Source organism: Nycticebus coucang, chromosome 2 (assembly GCF_027406575.1).
Source record: "Nycticebus coucang isolate mNycCou1 chromosome 2, mNycCou1.pri, whole genome shotgun sequence".
Classification (NCBI taxonomy): domain Eukaryota; kingdom Metazoa; phylum Chordata; class Mammalia; order Primates; family Lorisidae; genus Nycticebus; species Nycticebus coucang.
In genome coordinates this window covers 167,514,037-167,530,670 of record NC_069781.1, presented here as the reverse complement: position 1 = coordinate 167,530,670, position 16,634 = coordinate 167,514,037, and the positions used below count along the sequence as shown (strand labels likewise).

Genomic DNA, 16,634 nt, shown 5'->3' with positions numbered 1-16,634 from the left:
CACACATGAAAAATGTTCATCATCTCTATATATTAGAGAAATGCAAATCAAAACAACCCTGAGATATCATCTAACCCCAGTGAGAATGGCCCACATCACAAAATCTCAAAACTGCAGATGCTGGCGTGGATGTGGAGAGAAGGGAACACTTTTGCACTGCTGGTGGGACTGCAAACTAGTACAACCTTTCTGGAAGGAAGTATGGAGAAACCTCAGAGCACTCAAGCTAGACCTCCCATTTGATCCTGCAATCCCATTACTGGGCATCTACCCAGAAGGAAAAAAATCCTTTTATCATAAGGACACTTGCACTAGACTGTTTATTGCAGCTCAATTTACAATCGCCAAAATGTGGAAACAGCCCAAATGCCCACCAACCCAGGAATGGATTAACAAACTGTGGTATATGTTTACCATGGAATACTATTCAGCTATTAAAAAAAATGGAGACTTTACATCCTTCGTATTAACCTGGATGGAAGTGGAAGATATTATTCTTAATAAAGCATCACAAGAATGGAGAAGCATGAATCCTATGTACTCAATTTTGATATGAGGACAATTAATGACAATTAAGGTTATGGGGGGGGAGGAAAAGCAGAAAGAGGAACGGAGGGAGGGGGATGGGGCCTTGGTGTGTGTCACACTTTATGGGGGCAAGACATGATTGCAAGAGGGACTTTGCCTAACAATTGCAATCAGTGTAACCTGGCTTATTGTACCCTCAATGAATCCCCAACAATAAAAAAAAAAAAAGGGAAGGAGGAACAACCCAAAGAGCAAAGGCAGAGATACCCTTCAGGGACAGTGACCTGGGTTGGTTAAAGGCAGAGATACCCTTCAGGGACAGTGACCTGGGTTGGTTAAAGGCAGAGATACTCTTTAGGGACAGTGACCTGGGGTGGTTAAAGGCAGAGATAACCTTCAGGGACAGTGACCTGGGTTGGTTAAAGGCAGAGATACTCTTTAGGGACAGTGACCTGGAGTGGTTAAAGGCAGAGATACCCTTTAGGGACAGTGACCTGAGGTGGTTAAAGGCAGAGATACCCTTCAGGGATAGTGACCTGGGTTGGTTAAAGGCAGAGATACCCTTCAGGGACAGTGACCTGGGTTGGTTAAAGGCAGAGATACCCTTCAGGGACAGTGACCTGGGTTGGTTAAAGGCAGAGATACCCTTCAGGGACAGTGACCTGGGTTGGTTAAAGGCAGAGATACTCTTTAGGGACAGTGACCTGGGGTGGTTAAAGGCAGAGATAACCTTCAGGGACAGTGACCTGGGTTGGTTAAAGGCAGAGATACTCTTTAGGGACAGTGACCTGGAGTGGTTAAAGGCAGAGATACCCTTCAGGGACAGTGACCTGAGGTGGTTAAAGGCAGAGATACCCTTCAGGGATAGTGACCTGGGTTGGTTAAAGGCAGAGATACCCTTCAGGGACAGTGACCTGGGTTGGTTAAAGGCAGAGATACCCTTCAGGGACAGTGACCTGGATTGGTTGGTGTTTGGGAAGAAGAAAAAGATAATGTCTATCAAATCAGCAAGAAAAAAAAAACACATTACAAAATGGGCATTAACAGAAACTTTTCAGATAAAAATGGTCTAATGGCCAAAAAACACCTGAAAAAACACTCAATATCTCTAATCATCAGGGAAAAGCCAATCACAACCTCATCAGGGAAATGCCAACCACAACTACAATGAGATACCACCTAACTCTAGTGAGACTGGCTCTAATCAAAAAGTCCCCAAACGAGTGCTGGTGTGGATGTGCAGAGAAAGGAACACTAAGGACACTGTTGGTGGGATGGCAAACCGGTACAAACGCTCTGGAAAGTAGCGGAGATACCTCAAAGAACTAAAAGTAGACCTACCATTTAATCTAGCAATCCTACTGCTGGGTATTTACCCAAAGGAAAAAAAAGACATTTTATAAAAAAGACATTTGCACTCAAGTGGTTTATTTATTTATCTTTTTTTTTAGAGAGAGAGTTTCATTTTGTCACCCTCAGTAGAGGGCTGTGGCATCACAGCTCACAGTAACCTCCAGCTCTTGGGTTTAGGTGATTCTCTTGCCTCAGCCTCCCGAGTAGCTGGGACTACAGGCGCCCGCCACAACGCCCGGCTATTTTTTTTTGTTCTTGCAGTTCGGACAGGGCCAGGTTCAAACCGGCCACCCTTGGTACATGAGGCCGGTGCCCTACTCACTGAACCACAGATGCCGCCCTGCACTCAAATGTTTATAACAGCACAATTCACAATTGCAAAGATCAAAACAATCCAAGTGCCCATCAATACCAAAAACAATAAAATGTGGTATCTGTATATCATGGAGTACTAATCAGCTATAACAATAAAAACTGGGCTCAGTGCCTGTGGCTCAAGCGGCTAAGGCACCAATCACATACATCAGAGTTGGTGGGTTTGAATCCAGTCTGGGACTGCCAAACAACGGCAACTACAACCAAAAAATAGCTGGGCGTTGTTGTGGGTGCCTGTAGTCCCAGCTACTTGGGAGGCTAAGGCAAGAGAATCGCTTAAGCCCAGGAGTTGGAGGTTGCTGTTAGCTGTGTTGCCATGGCACTCTACCCAGGGCAAGAGCTTGAGGCTCTGTCTCCAAAAAAAAAAAAATAATAATAATAAAATTAATTAATTAATTAAAGAAAAACTGGTGAACTAGTATCATTATTAACAATCAGAGTGGAACTGGAGACATTTTTTTTTTTTTTTCTGTAGTTTTGGCCAGGGCTGGGCTTGAACCTGCCATCCCTGGTATATGGGGCGGGTACCCTACTCATTGAGCCACAGGTGTCATCCCCCTTTTTTTTTCTTTGAGACTCACTTTGTTGCCCTTGGTCGAGTGCCAAGGCGTCACAGTTCACAGCAACCTCAAACTCTTGGGCTTAAGCAATTCTCTCGCCTCAGCCTCCCAAGTAGTTGGGACTACAGGTGCCCACCACGACACCCAGCTTTTTTTTTTTGTAGTTGTTGTGTTTGAACCCACCAGCCCTGGTGTATAGTGCCGGGGCCATAAGCACTGGGCTATGGGCACCGAACCAAGCCTGGCTATTTTTTGTTGTTGTTATAGTTGTCATTGTTGTTTGGCAGGCCCGGGCTGAGTTTGAACCTGCCAACCCTGGTTGTATGTGGCCAGCGCCCTAACCACTGAGCGATGGGTCTGGAGCCTAGTTTTTGTATTTTTAGTAGAGAAGGGCCACTTACCTCAGCCTCCCAGAGTGCTAGGATTACATGCATGAGCCATTGTGCCTGGTCCAAGACAATTATTTTGTTTTTAGAGACAGAGTTTCATTTTATTGCCTTTGGTAGAGTGCCGTGGCATCACAGCTCACAGCACAGCAACCTCCAGCTCTTGGGCTTAGGCAATTCTCTTGCCTCAGCCTCCTGAGTAGCTGGGACTATAGGTGCCCACCACAATGCCCAACTATTTTTTGTTGCAGATTGGCCAGGGCCAGGTTTGAACTTGCCACCCTCGGTATATGGGGCCAGCGTACTGCCCACTGAGCCACAGGCACTGCCCACCCCAAGACCATTCTTTTTTTTTTTTTTTGTAGAGACAGAGTCTCACTGTACCGCCCTCGGGTAGAGTGCCATGAGGTCACACGGCTCATAGCAACCTCTAACTCTTGGGCTTATGCAATTCTCTTGCCTCAGCCTGCCAAGCTGGGACTACAGGCGCCCACCACAACACCCAGCTATTTTTTTTGTTGCAGTTTGGCTGGGGCTGGGTTTGAACGCGCCACCCTCGGCATATGGGGCTGGTGCCCTACTCACTGAGCCACAGGTGCCCCCCGCCCAAGACCATTCTTAAAGTGAAGTATTGCAAGGAAAACAAACACCACATATACTTTATTATTATTTTTTTTTTATATTTTTTTGTAGAGACAGAGTCTCACTTTATGGCCCTCAGTAGAGTGCCGTGGCCTCACACAGCTCACAGCAACCTCCAACTCCTGGGCTTAAGCGATTCTCTTGCCTCAGCCTCCCAAGTAGCTGGGACTACAGGCGCCCGCCACAACGCCCAGCTATTTTTTTGTTGCAGTTCAGCCGGGGCTGGGTTTGAACCCACCACCCTCGGTATATGGGGCTGGCGCCTTACCGACTGAGCCACAGGCGCCACCCTATACTTTTTTTTTTGAGACAGAGTCTCAAGCTGTCGCCCTGGGTAGAGTGCTGTGACATCACAGCTCACAGCAACCTCAAACTCTTGGGCTTAAGCAATTCTCTTGCTTCAGCCTTCCAAGTAGTTGAAACTACAGGCGCCTGCCAACAACACCTGGCTATTTTTCTGTTGCAGTTGTCATTGTTGCTTTAGCTGGCCCAGGACGGATTTGAACCCGCCAGCCCTGGTGTATGTGGCTGGCACCCTAGCGGGTGAGCTACAGGCCTGAACCTGTGTAGCAGATTTCTTCAGTGTTCTGTTTCAGTTTGTTTCCTTTTAGGAGGGAAGGAAAGCAAAGCAAATGTCAGTGTGTATGTATGTGTCTATATATTTTACTTAAGAAAACAGAACCTTGTTTATGATTAACTCAACCTTGAAAAGAAGTAATGATCATACTGAATGTATTTAGGTCCAGATCTTGGGTCTGTTTAGTTTAAAACTTATAATCAACACCAGATGCTTTTGAATGTGCATGGCGTGGTCATAAAAATGCTAGACAAAATAGAACTAGTTACATGGCTTCTCTGTAAACATTCAGTAGAGCAGACAGTTGTGGAGATGGTGATTAAGTGCCTGATACCTCCCACTCTCACTCTCAGAAGGTCTTAGGAGTAATGAACCAAAGGGAAATAAGCCTTTGAATCTGATTTAACAATTGTATTGTATGCACATGTGTGTGTAGGGCAGGCACCTGCGAGAAATGGCCCTTTCTGATAAGACAGAATCTGGGGCTTATTAGTAAAGGTCTGAGTTGCCGTAGGTGGCTTATATCTTAGTTCAATTAGAATGCTTTCAGGCCGGCTCGGCCGGCGCCTGTGGCTCAAGCGGCTAAGGCGCCAGCCACACACACCTGAGCTGACGGGTTCGAATCCAGCCCGGGCCCGCCAAACAACAATGACGGCTGCAACCAAAAAATAGCCGGGGGTTGTGGTGGGCGCCTGTAGTCCCAGCTACTTGGGAGGCGGAGGCAGGAGAATCGCTTGAGCCCAGGAGTTGGAGGTTTCTGTGAGCTGTGATACCATAGCAATCTACCCAGGGCGACAGCTTGAGGCTCTGTCTCAAAAAAAAAAAAAAAAAAAAAAACCCCTTTAAAAGCATACTTATTGAAGTACAGGCAACTATAAATACATATGTATTTTTAAATTCCGTGACAAATGGAAAATGCTTTTATATACATGAGGTGGCAACTGTTTTCTGCCCACTCATCTTGAAGTTCATATTTGCAAAAAGGAAAAAGTTCTGTATCAGAAGGATTGCTGGTCGGTTCTACTACAAGAATAATCTAATCAAGGTTTAAAACTCCATGGACATTATGAAATTTTTAGGATGATTAAACTATAACTAAAATGTTATAAGAGAAAAGAAATAGAGCTTGTTTTTTTGTCAATTTCCTGGCATTCTTTAGGTGACAAATATCTCAACATGTGGTGCAATGAACAGCACCTATGGTTTTAATAAGCCTTTCTGAATCTCCCACCAATTTAACAGAGAGTAGTAACATGCGTCTGAATGACAAGCTGGCTTATGTATGTGTACTTATATAAATATATACATGCATGTGGATGTGCATAGTAAGCATATGCACACTAAGACATACTAGACTAAGTGCATATGTGGACACACACACATTTTTTATTTTTTATTTTTTGAGACAGAGTCATTTGGCACCCTGGGTAGAGTGCTGGCGTAGCTCACAACAACCTCAAACTCTTGGGCTCAAGTGTTCCTCTTGCCTCAGCCTCCCAAGTAGGTGGGACTACAGGTGCCCGTCACAACACCAGTTATTTTTAGAGATAGGGTCTCACTCTTGCTCAGGCTGGTCTCAAACTCCTGAGCTCAAGCAATCCACCTGCCTCGGCCTCCCAGAGTGCTAGGATTACAGGCATGAACCACTGCACCCAGGACACACACACACATATTTTAAAGGAATTCTGCCTCTCATCAAAGTGGTTTGCCTTCGGCCAGCTTAATATAGCTGGCAAAGCGGTAAATACAGAGTGATTAATAAATACATCTATCGACTTGACTTACCAAGGAAATATTAAAATACAGCTGTGAATGAGAACGAAAAAGTTTAAACTACCAAAAAATATATTTCTTTTGTCTATTTAAAAATATAAGGGACCAGCTGGCCTCATTCTCCCTCAAGCTGTCATATTTAAATAATTATGAGGCTGGGACTGGGTAGCTTTTTATTTCCTGCAATATGAAATTTAGCTGCTAGATCCCAAAGAAACAGCATGAAACTAAAAAATCCTAAAAATCCAAATTGAACTCTGCAGTTTGGGAAGCATATCCTTCTGGATTACTGAGGAACATCATACCCCAGATGCTAGTGAAGGCCCTGTTGAGGGTGCTGGCTGAACCCCTCAGCTGCCCCTCTTCGGGGAGGATGTGCCCATCACAGAAAGTACAGTCTGTCACCAAGACAAAAATCAGAGTCCCACAGTCCTCAATGTGGTGACCAAATTCTGCCTCTCCCCATTCTACAGAGAAAATGTGGAGAGACAGGAGTGAGAAAGAAAATGTCGATGTCTTTTGCAGTATTCAAGGAGGGCCTTCTTAGTCATTGGCACCATTACTTAAATCATCATTGTGATTATGAGGAAAATATCAGGCAGGTCTTAAATAGTTAAAGAATTGTATCATTTAGAAAACACTGAAAAAACCCACCTGTCTCTGTGACTGACAGATGACTTATAGAAGTGCTACCTTGCAGTTCTTTTTTTTAGACAGAGCCTCAAGCTGTCCCCCTGGGTAGAGTGCCGTGGCATCACAGCTCACAGCAACCTCTAGCTCCTGGGCTTAAGCGATTCTCTTGCCTCAGCCTCCCAAGTAGCTGGGACTACAGGCGCCCACCAGAACGCCTGGCTATTTTTTGGTTATAGTTGTCATCATTGTTGTTTGGCAGGCCTGGGTTGGATTCGAACCCACCAGCTCTGGTGTATGTGGCTGGCACCCTAGCCGCTTGAGCTATAGGCACCAAGCCTGCTACCTTGAAGTTCTTCTTCTTCTTTTTTTAATAGAGACAGAGTCTCACTGTATCACCCTTGGTAGAGTGCTATGGTATCACAGCTCACAGTAACTTCCAACTCCTAGGCTTAGAAGATTCTCTTGCCTTGTCCTCCCAAGTAGCTGAGACTACAGGCGCCTGCCACAACACCTGGCTATTTTTTTGTTGTTGTTGCAATTTGGCCAGGGCCAGGTTTGAACCTGCCACCCTCAGTATATGGGGCTGGCACCCTACCCACTGAGACACAGGAGCCACCCAACCTTGCAGTTCTAAAGCCATGGAGATCCCTTACTTTCCAAAAGCAACAGAAAGAAAGATAATTCAGAAGACCTGCTGCTCTTGAAACATTTTTTTTTTTTTTTTTTGAGATAGAGTCTCACTAAGTTACCCTCAGTAGAGTGCTATGGCATTACAGGTCACAGCAACCTCAAACTCTTGGGCTCAAGCAATTCTACTGCCTCAGCCTCCCAAGTAGGTGGGACTATAGGTGCCTGCCACAATGCCCGGCTATTTTTTTGTTGTAGTTGTCACTGTTGTTTGGTAGGCCCGGGCCAGGTCCCAACCCACCAGCCCTGGTATATGTGGCTGCTGCCCTAGCTGCTAAGCTATAGTCACCCAGTTCATTTTTTCTTTTTGTATTAATTTCATAAAAGTAGATTTATTTATTTATTTTTGAGACGGAGTCTCACTATATTGCCCTCGGTAGAGTGCCGTGGTGTCATAGCTTACAGCAACCTCAAACTCTTGGGCTTAAATGATTCTCTTGTCTCAGCCTCCCAAATATCTGGGACTCCACGCACCTGCCACAACACCTGGCTATTTTTAAAGATGGGGTCTCGCTCTAGCTCAGTCTGGTCTTGAACCCATGAGCTCAGGCAATCTACCCGCATCAGCCTCCCAGAGTGCTAGGATTATAGGTGTGAGCCACCATGCCTGGCCCATAAAACTAGATTTATATAATCAATACACTGAAAACAGGATCAGAATTAAGTAAATTAGACCAGTGCCTGTAATCCCACCACTTCAGAGGCCGAGGTGAGTTGACTGCCTGAGCTCACAGGTTAGAGACCAGCCTAAGCCAGAATGAGACCTCATCTCTAAAAATAGCTGGGTGTTGTGGCAGGTGCCTGTACTCCCCCACTTCTTGGGAGGCTGAGGCAAGAGAATTGCTTGAGCCCAAGAGTTTAAGGTTGCTGTGAGCTATGACACCCCGGCACTCTACAAAGGGTGACAAAGTGAGACTCTGTCTCTAAAAATTTAAGTAAACGAAGACAGTCAAGATAATGAAAGCATATCAGAAACTTTAACTATAGCTGTATTTTGAACAGTCTCTGTTCTTAGTGAAATTAAGAGCAATTTGGAAATACCTAAATTATTCCATACACACACGGAAATACATATACTGTATGTGAAACAGTACCCCAAATTCATAAAGACTAGTCACAAGAGGGCGCTTCCCCAATGGAAAGAGACTGCCAAGCTTATTCCTCCATTAGATGCTTATTTGAATAAATGTTGGGTGCACATTTTCAAATTAAAAAAAACAACAAACTATTCTAAATCCTTTCTTTTTCTATAGCCATAAGTTTGCCAAATGCTCATATTTTAAGGGTTTCTACCCATAATTTAAGATTCCAACCTTTTTTTCTTTGAGACACTTTTGAGTCACTGTCACCCTGGGTAGAGTGATTTGAAATCACAGCTCACAGCAACCTCAAACTCTCGGGCTCAAGCGATCCTCTTGCTTCAGCCTCCCAGGTAGCTGAGACACAAGCATGTGCCACCACAGCCCATTGACCAGAATCCAAAACTTACCTAGAGAGTGAATGTATCTAATACTTGGTAAATGAGTCTTTCACTAAATGCAGATTAATACGATGAATAGTAAAAATATCATGTTGTTCATAGGGTGTTAGCAATGTGCTCAGAGCCATGTATCAAGTTTAGGAAAACTTTGCCAGTGAAACAGAGAATCCAGGTTTCTTTCTATTGTTATCACTTTTAGCAATGTGTATTTAGCACTTTTTTTTTTTTTTTTGTAGAGACAAGAGTCTCACTGTACCGCCCTCCGGTAGAGTGCCGTGGCGTCACACGGCTCACAGCAACCTCTAACTCTTCGGCTTACGCGATTCTCTTGCCTCAGCCTCCGAGCAGCTGGGACTACAGGCGCCCGCCACAACGTCCGGCTATTTTTTTGTTGCAGTTTGGCCGGGGCTGGGTTTGAACCCGCCACCCTCGGCATATAGGGCTGGCGCCCTACTCACTGAGCCACAGGCGCCGTCCTATTTAGCACGTTTTAAAGACTGGCATATATGATAATGGTTTTACTTTTAAATAGATTAAAGTATAGTCATGGGTCACTTAACAATGGGGATACATTCTGAGAAGTACAACATAAGGCAATTTTGTCTCTATGTGAACATCACAGAATGTATTTACACTTTTTTTTTTTTTTTTTTTGAGATAGAGTCTCCCTGGGTAGAGAGTGCCTTGGCATCATAGCTCACAGCAACCTCAAACTCTTGGGCTCAAGCAATACACTTGCCTCAGCCTCCTGAGTAGGTGGGACTATAGGTGCCCGCCACAACGCCCGGCTGTAGTGTACTTACGCAAATCTAGATGGTGACAGCCTACTCTACACCCAGGCTATATGGTACAGCCTATTAGTCCTAGGCTACAAACCTGTACAGCAGTTTACGGTATTGAATACTGTAGGCAAATGTAACACAATGGTAAGTATCTGGGTATTTAAACATATCTAAATATAGAAAAGGTATGATAAAAACACAGTATTATAGTCTATGGGACCACTGACATATATGTGGTCTGTCATTAACCAAAAAGTTGTTATGTGGCACACAACTGTATAGAATTTCCATTTAATTACTGTTAGAAATGAAATGTCAACATCTCTACCTAGAGAGACTTCCTTGATCAGCTCAGCAGCACCATGGCAACCCTGAACAAGTATCCTTGTCCAGGTTGACAGGTCCCGATGTGTCTCCACCCTGAAGAGATGCATCTCAATGCCCTGCCGAGAGCCTGTCCTGGTAGCAAACGTAAGGTCAGATCCAAGTGAAGGCGATCGACATCCAGAGCCAGAATGAACCAACCTAGGATCACAGATAGCAGAGATCAAATTAATTACCACATTATCAGAGAAAAACGTCAGGAGTTTAGCTCACTGATGAGTAGAATCTTATAAAAGTCATCAGCAGTTTTTCAAGTATATTTCAATATAATCTGTAAAGTAGATACTATTCTGTTATTTTATTAAATAGGCGCTGGTGTCACAGTCAGACAAGATACTGGGCTTGACAGACCCTGCCCCCAATTTCCCATGGGCTCTTTACACTCCTAAGACGCTATGCAATAAAAAGATATAATTCGATTGAGAAATGATAAGCTAAATGTCAATAATAACTTCAGAGTAAAAATATGCTTCTGTAAAAAAAAAAAAAAATGGGTAGGTAACTGCATTTCAAACTTTTAGGCCAAAGAAATCCTAATAGAAGAAGCCAGTGAACACCTATTCTGGGCTGATGGAGAAAGTTGTAGCTAGTAAAGATGCACAGCAAACACAAACTTGAGTTTATCTTAAAAATTCAAGTTGTAGGCTCGGTGCCTATAGCTCAGCGGCTAGGGCACCAGCCACATACACCAGAGCCGGTGGGTTCAAATACAGCCCGGGCACTGTGGCGGGCACCTGTAGTCCCAGCTACTTGGGAGGCTGAGGCAAGAGAATCGCTTAAGCCCAAGAGTTGGAGGTTGCTATGAGCTGTGATGCCATGGCACTTTACCAGGGCGACAGCTTGAGACTCTGTCTCAAAAAAAAAAAAAAAAAAAAAAAATTCAAGCTCTATTTTCATTTGACTCTAGAATTCTCTGACCTATGAAAAAATGTCATGTGAATAAAATGATTCCAGAATAAATAAAACTGTCTTTGTTTGCAGATTACATGACTGACTATATAGGACACCCCAACAAACAGACAAAATAAATAAAAGCTAAAAAAAAACCCTCCTGCAACTAATAAGCATTTATAGCAAGGTTGCAGGGACATAAGGCTAATACATAAAAGTCAGTTGCTTTGAACAATTGAAATCTGAAATTAAAAATACCATTTATATCAGTACCATAAAAAGACCTCTACTTACAAGAGGTACCCAAAGTAATTGTAAATAAAAAAAAAAAAAAAAGGCCGGGGCGCAGTGGCTCACATCTATAGTTCTAGTACTCTGATAGGCCAAGGGAGGCAGATTGCTTGAGCTCACCAGTTCGAGATCTGCCTAAGCAAGAGCAAGACTCCATCTCAAAAAATAGCTGGGCGTTGTGGCAAGCACCTGTAGTCCTAGCTACTCACAAGGAGGTCAAATTCTTGTTGCTATGAGCTATAACATCACAGCACTCTACCAGGGGCAAGAAAGTAAGCTCAGTCTCAAAAAACAAACAGGCTCGGCGCCTGTAGCTCAAGCCGCTAAGGCACCAGCCACATACACCGGAGCTGGTGAGTTTGAACCCAGCCTGGGCTTGCCAAACAACAATGACATCTACAACCAAAAAAAATAGCCAGGTGTTGTGGTGGACACCTATAGTCCCAGCTACTTCAGAGGCTAGAGGCAAGAGCATCGCTTAAGCCCAAGAGTTTGAGGTTACTGTGAGCTGTGCTGTCACAGCACTCTACTGAGGGTAAATAGTGAGACTCTGTCTCAAAACAAACAAACAAAGAAGAAACACAAAAGATAGAATGTGGTTACCAGGGGTTGGGAGAGAGAAGGAAATGGAGAATTATTGTTCAGTGGGTACAAAGTTTCAGTTTTGCAAGATGAAAAAGTTCAAGAGATCTGTTACACAACAATGTGCATATAGTAAACATTAATATACTTGAATGGTAAATTTTACATTATGTGTTTTTTAGCCCCCAATATAATCTTTGGAGGCTAACATTTAAAACACAGACAATAACAAATGCTTAAAAGAATATAAGCAACAGAAACTCCCTCCCCTTTTTTTTTTTGAGTCACTTTGTTGTCTCTGGTAGAGCACTGGCATCATAGCTTACAGCAACCTCTAACTCTTGGGCTCAAGCGATTCTCTTGCCTCACCCTCCCAAGTAGCTGGGACTACAGGTGCCCACCACAATGCCCAGCTATTCTTAGAGTCGGGGGTGGGGATGGGTTGGTCTCACTCTAGCTCAGGCTGCTCTAGAACTCACGAGCTCAGGCAATCCGCCCACCTTGGCCTCCTAAACAGAAATTCTTATTTATTGTGGTGGGAAGGCAAAATGGTAACTGCCACAATTTGGCAGTTTCTTTCTTTCTTTTTTTCTTTTTTGAGACAAAGCCTCAAGCTGTTGCCCTAGGTAGAGTGCCGTAGCATCACAGCTCACAGCAACCTCCAACTCCTGCGTTCAAGCGATTCTCTTGCTTCAGCCTCCCAAGTAGCTGGGACAACAGGCGCCCCCACAATGCCAGGCCATTTTTTGGTTGTAGTTGTCATTGCTGTTTGGCAGGCCTGGGCTGGATTCAAACCCACCAGCTCTGGTGTATGTGGCTGGCACCTTAGCCACTTGAGCTACAGGTACGAGCCAATTTGGCAGTTTCTTATAAAACTAAGCACACTCTTACCATATGATCTATCTATTGGGTTCCCTAATACTTACCACCCAAATGAGTTGAAAACTTACATCTATCCAAAAATTTGCGGTGGTTCATGCCTATAATCCTAGCACTCTGAGAGGCCAAGGTGGGTGACTGTTTTGAGCTCAGGGGTTTAACACCAGCCTGAGCAAGAGTAAGACCCCATCTCTACTAAAAATAGAAAAACTAGCTGTGTGTTGTGGTACATGGCTATACTCCCAGCTATTTGGGAAGCTGAGGCAAGAGGATAGCTTTAAACTCAAGCCGAGAAGTTTGAGGGTGGTGTAAGCTACAGTGATGCCCTGGTACTCTACCTAGGGCAACAGAGTGAGACTTTGTCTCAATAAAAAAAAAAAAGTTAATGGCTCCACGCCTATGGCTCAAGCAGCTAAGGTGCCAGCCACATACACCTGAGCTGGTGGGTTCGAATCTAGCCTGGGCCTGCCAAACAACAATGACGGCTACAACCAAAAAGTAGCTGGGTGTTGTGGTGGGTGCCTGTAGTCCCAGCTACTTGGGAGGCGGAGGCAGGAGAATCACTTGAGCTCAGGAGTTGGAGGTTGCTGTGAGCTGTGATGCTGTGGCACTCTACCCAGGGCAACAGCTTGAGACTCTGTCTCAAAAAAAAAAAAAAAAAAAGTTAAACTGGAATTTTCCCCTGCAAGTCTGAGTAGGGAAGGATACAATGACTATTAATACAGCGTGGTGCCAACTGCCCTGATTCATCATGCTATGGTGCCTGCAATTTCATCCACCTTCAGTGCAAATGTCAACAAAGTGGGAGAAAAAAAGCAAATAATATCTTAGTATTACTATGAAAATAGCTTTGAACTCGCAGACCCCCTAAAAAGGGGATTTCCAGAGGTCCATGAAGTATACTTTGAGAACTACTTTACTGAGCTGATTCCTATAGGAACAACATGCCAACTGAAATTAAACATTAGCTATCTCAGAAAGAGTTAAATATGTTTCAAAGTTATTCTACACGTGATCCAAGTAAGAAAGAGTGTTGGGAAAAGCAACAGGGAATACTCTACCACATTCAATTAGATTGCTAATCCCAAGACAAATATTGAAAAATATAAAGTCTAGAAGAATTTTTTCCTAAGATTTGATTATGAAATATTTGGCACAGGGGATCTAACTCAAACCAGCTGTTGGTCTCTTGCTGAGCAGCCGCTGGTTAGAAGACACTGCCAAAAGGCTCCCCTTTTGTGGAGAGGTCACATGAGCTCATGCAAAGCTGTTTTCGCAACTTTGCCCCCTAAGTCCCCTAAGCACAACACTACTCAATATTCCACACTCTAAAGTGGCCACGCTTTCGTTGAGATCTTTGTCTCTTGCAATCAAAGAAAGCTCACAGTAGAAGACTACAAAACCCACACCTATGAAACTAATGTGTCTTTCCACCTGTGTCATATGTCTGGCTTTAATCTCCAGAAGCACATAAAATAAAAGTCCTCTTCATTTATCACTTTCATGTTTTACTTAATTTCTTATCAGCCTGAAATATCAGCTATTAAGAAAACACACGCACACACACAGCTTTGGTTTCCAAGAATCTATAAATGTGTAATCCAATAGAAATGGTAACTCATGTTCATTTATATCACTCTAACAATGTTATTTGAGTTTTTGTTTTTTTTGTTTTTTTTAAGTCTCACTTTGTCACCCTCGGTAGAGTGCCATAGTGTCACAGCTCACAGCAACCTCCAGCTCTTGGGCTTAGGTGATTCTCTTGCCTCAGCCTCCTTAGTAGCTGGGACTATAGGCACCTTCCACAACGCCCAGCTATTTTTTTGTTGCAGTTTGGCCAAGGCTGGGTTCAAACCCGCCACCCTCAGTATATGGGGCTGGCGGCCTACTCACTGAGCCATAGGCACTGCCTATATCACTCTAACAATGTTATTTGACTTTGAATTATAATTCTTTTTTTTTTTTGTAGAGACAGAGTCTCACTTTACCGCCTTCAGTAGGGTGCCATAATGTCACAGGACTCACAGCAACCCCTAGCTCTTGGGCTTCCGCAATTTGACTCAGCCTCCCGAGCAGCTGGGATTACAGGTGCCCGCCACAACGCCCAGCTATTTTTTGGTTGCAGTTCAGCCGGGGCTGGGTTTGAACCCGCCACCCTCGGTATATGGGGCCGGTGCCCTACTACTGAGCCACAGGCGCCGCCCTGAATTATAATTCTTTTTTTTGTTTTTTTGAGACAGAGTCCCAAGCTGTCCCCCTGGGTTGAGGGCCATTTTGTCACAGCTCACGGCAACCTCAAACTCTTGGGCTTAAGCGATTCTCTTGCCTCAGCCTCCCAAATAGTTGGGACTACAGGCGCCCACCACAACGCCTGGCTATTTTTTGGTTGTAGTTGTCATTGTTGTTTGGCAGGCCCGGGTTGGATTTGAACCTGTCAGCTCCAGTGTATGTGGCTGGCACCCTAGCCACTGAGCTACAGGCGCCGAGCCTATAATTAATTCCTAGTTTATCAGGCATTACCTGCTTTTGTAATCAAGGTCCTTAATTTCTTTTCCCTACATCTGTGTTTATGCTATCTTTTTAAAGGACAAACATTCAGTCTTTTCTCATTTATAAGGATTATAAATCTTAAACCCTCTCTTTCCTCTCAAGAGACATAAGCATACCACTTTCTGGCCTTGCCTCCATATGTGGGACACCTCCTGGTTTGGTTCTCTCAGTGGCTTCCCCCCATGCCGCCTGGTAGGTTGGTAGAGGATGATTAAGGCACACTTGAATCTATTGTGCAGTGATTCCACCAATTCCACCTGGCCAGCAAGGCCACATGGAAAAACTAAACCTCTCATCTGCCTGTCATCTTTGATCCTAATCCACCAGTATTTCCTGAGCAAGGAGGAAAGAAGTCCTGCTATTTATATTAATTAAACTTATTAAGAAACAACATGTTGGCCAAGGAGGTGGCTCATGCCTGTAAACCCAGCACTCTGGGAGGCCAAGGTGGATAGATCGCTTGAGCTCAGGAGATCAGCCAGAGCAACAGAGAGATCCTGTTTCTAAAAATCTCGTCGGATGTTGTGGCAGGTACCTATAGTCCCGGCTACTTGGGAGGCTGAGGCAAGAGGAGCCCAGGAGTTTGAGGTTGCTGTGAGCTAGGACACTACAGCACTCTACCGGGGACAACAAAGTGAGACTCTGTCTCAAAAAAAAAAAAAAGAAAGAAACAACATGTTTAAGGGCCCAGCATGGTGGTTTATGCCTGTAATCCCAGCACTTTGGGAGGCCAAGGCAGGACGTTCACTTGAGGACACAGTTTGAGACCTATTCAACCTACGCAACACAGACTGGTCTCTACAGAAAAAATATATAAGCCAGACATTGTGGCACTTGCCTATAGTCCTACCTACTCAGGGACCTAAGGTAGCAGGATGACTTTAGCCCAGGAGTTCAAAGTTACAATCAACTATAATCAAGTCACTGCAGTTCAGACTGAGTGACAGAGTGAGCCCCTAACTCTAAAGAAAAAAAAAATGATAATTTCTCAGGACAGAAGAATCCTGCAGAAAGACTCAGCCACTGGGATTTCAGTAGCCACTGTACTAGCATGACTTGGAGGAATTAATGAGGCTCAACAAATTTGTTATCTCCATTTGTGAGCTAGGAGCTCGACATACACCTGGAAAGCTATGTGAAAATTATATACATATGTGTGTGTGTGTTTATTTTTTTTAATAGAAAGAGTCTCACTTTGTTGCCCTTGGTAGAGTACTGTGGCACCATAGTTCACAGCAACCCCAAATTCTTGGGCTCAAGCCATTCTCTTGCCTCAGCCTC

General features: G+C 44.2%; 1 protein-coding gene across 1 annotated transcript in view; it reads right to left on the bottom strand.

The window, feature by feature from the left end:
- Window positions 1-16,634, bottom strand: part of SNTB2 (syntrophin beta 2) — a 116,667-nt gene that overhangs the window by 14,073 nt on the left and 85,960 nt on the right. The window contains exon 5 of the mRNA XM_053605100.1: window positions 10,105-10,301. Coding sequence (XP_053461075.1) covers window positions 10,105-10,301 — 197 coding nt within the window. The remainder of the gene's footprint in view (window positions 1-10,104; window positions 10,302-16,634) is intronic.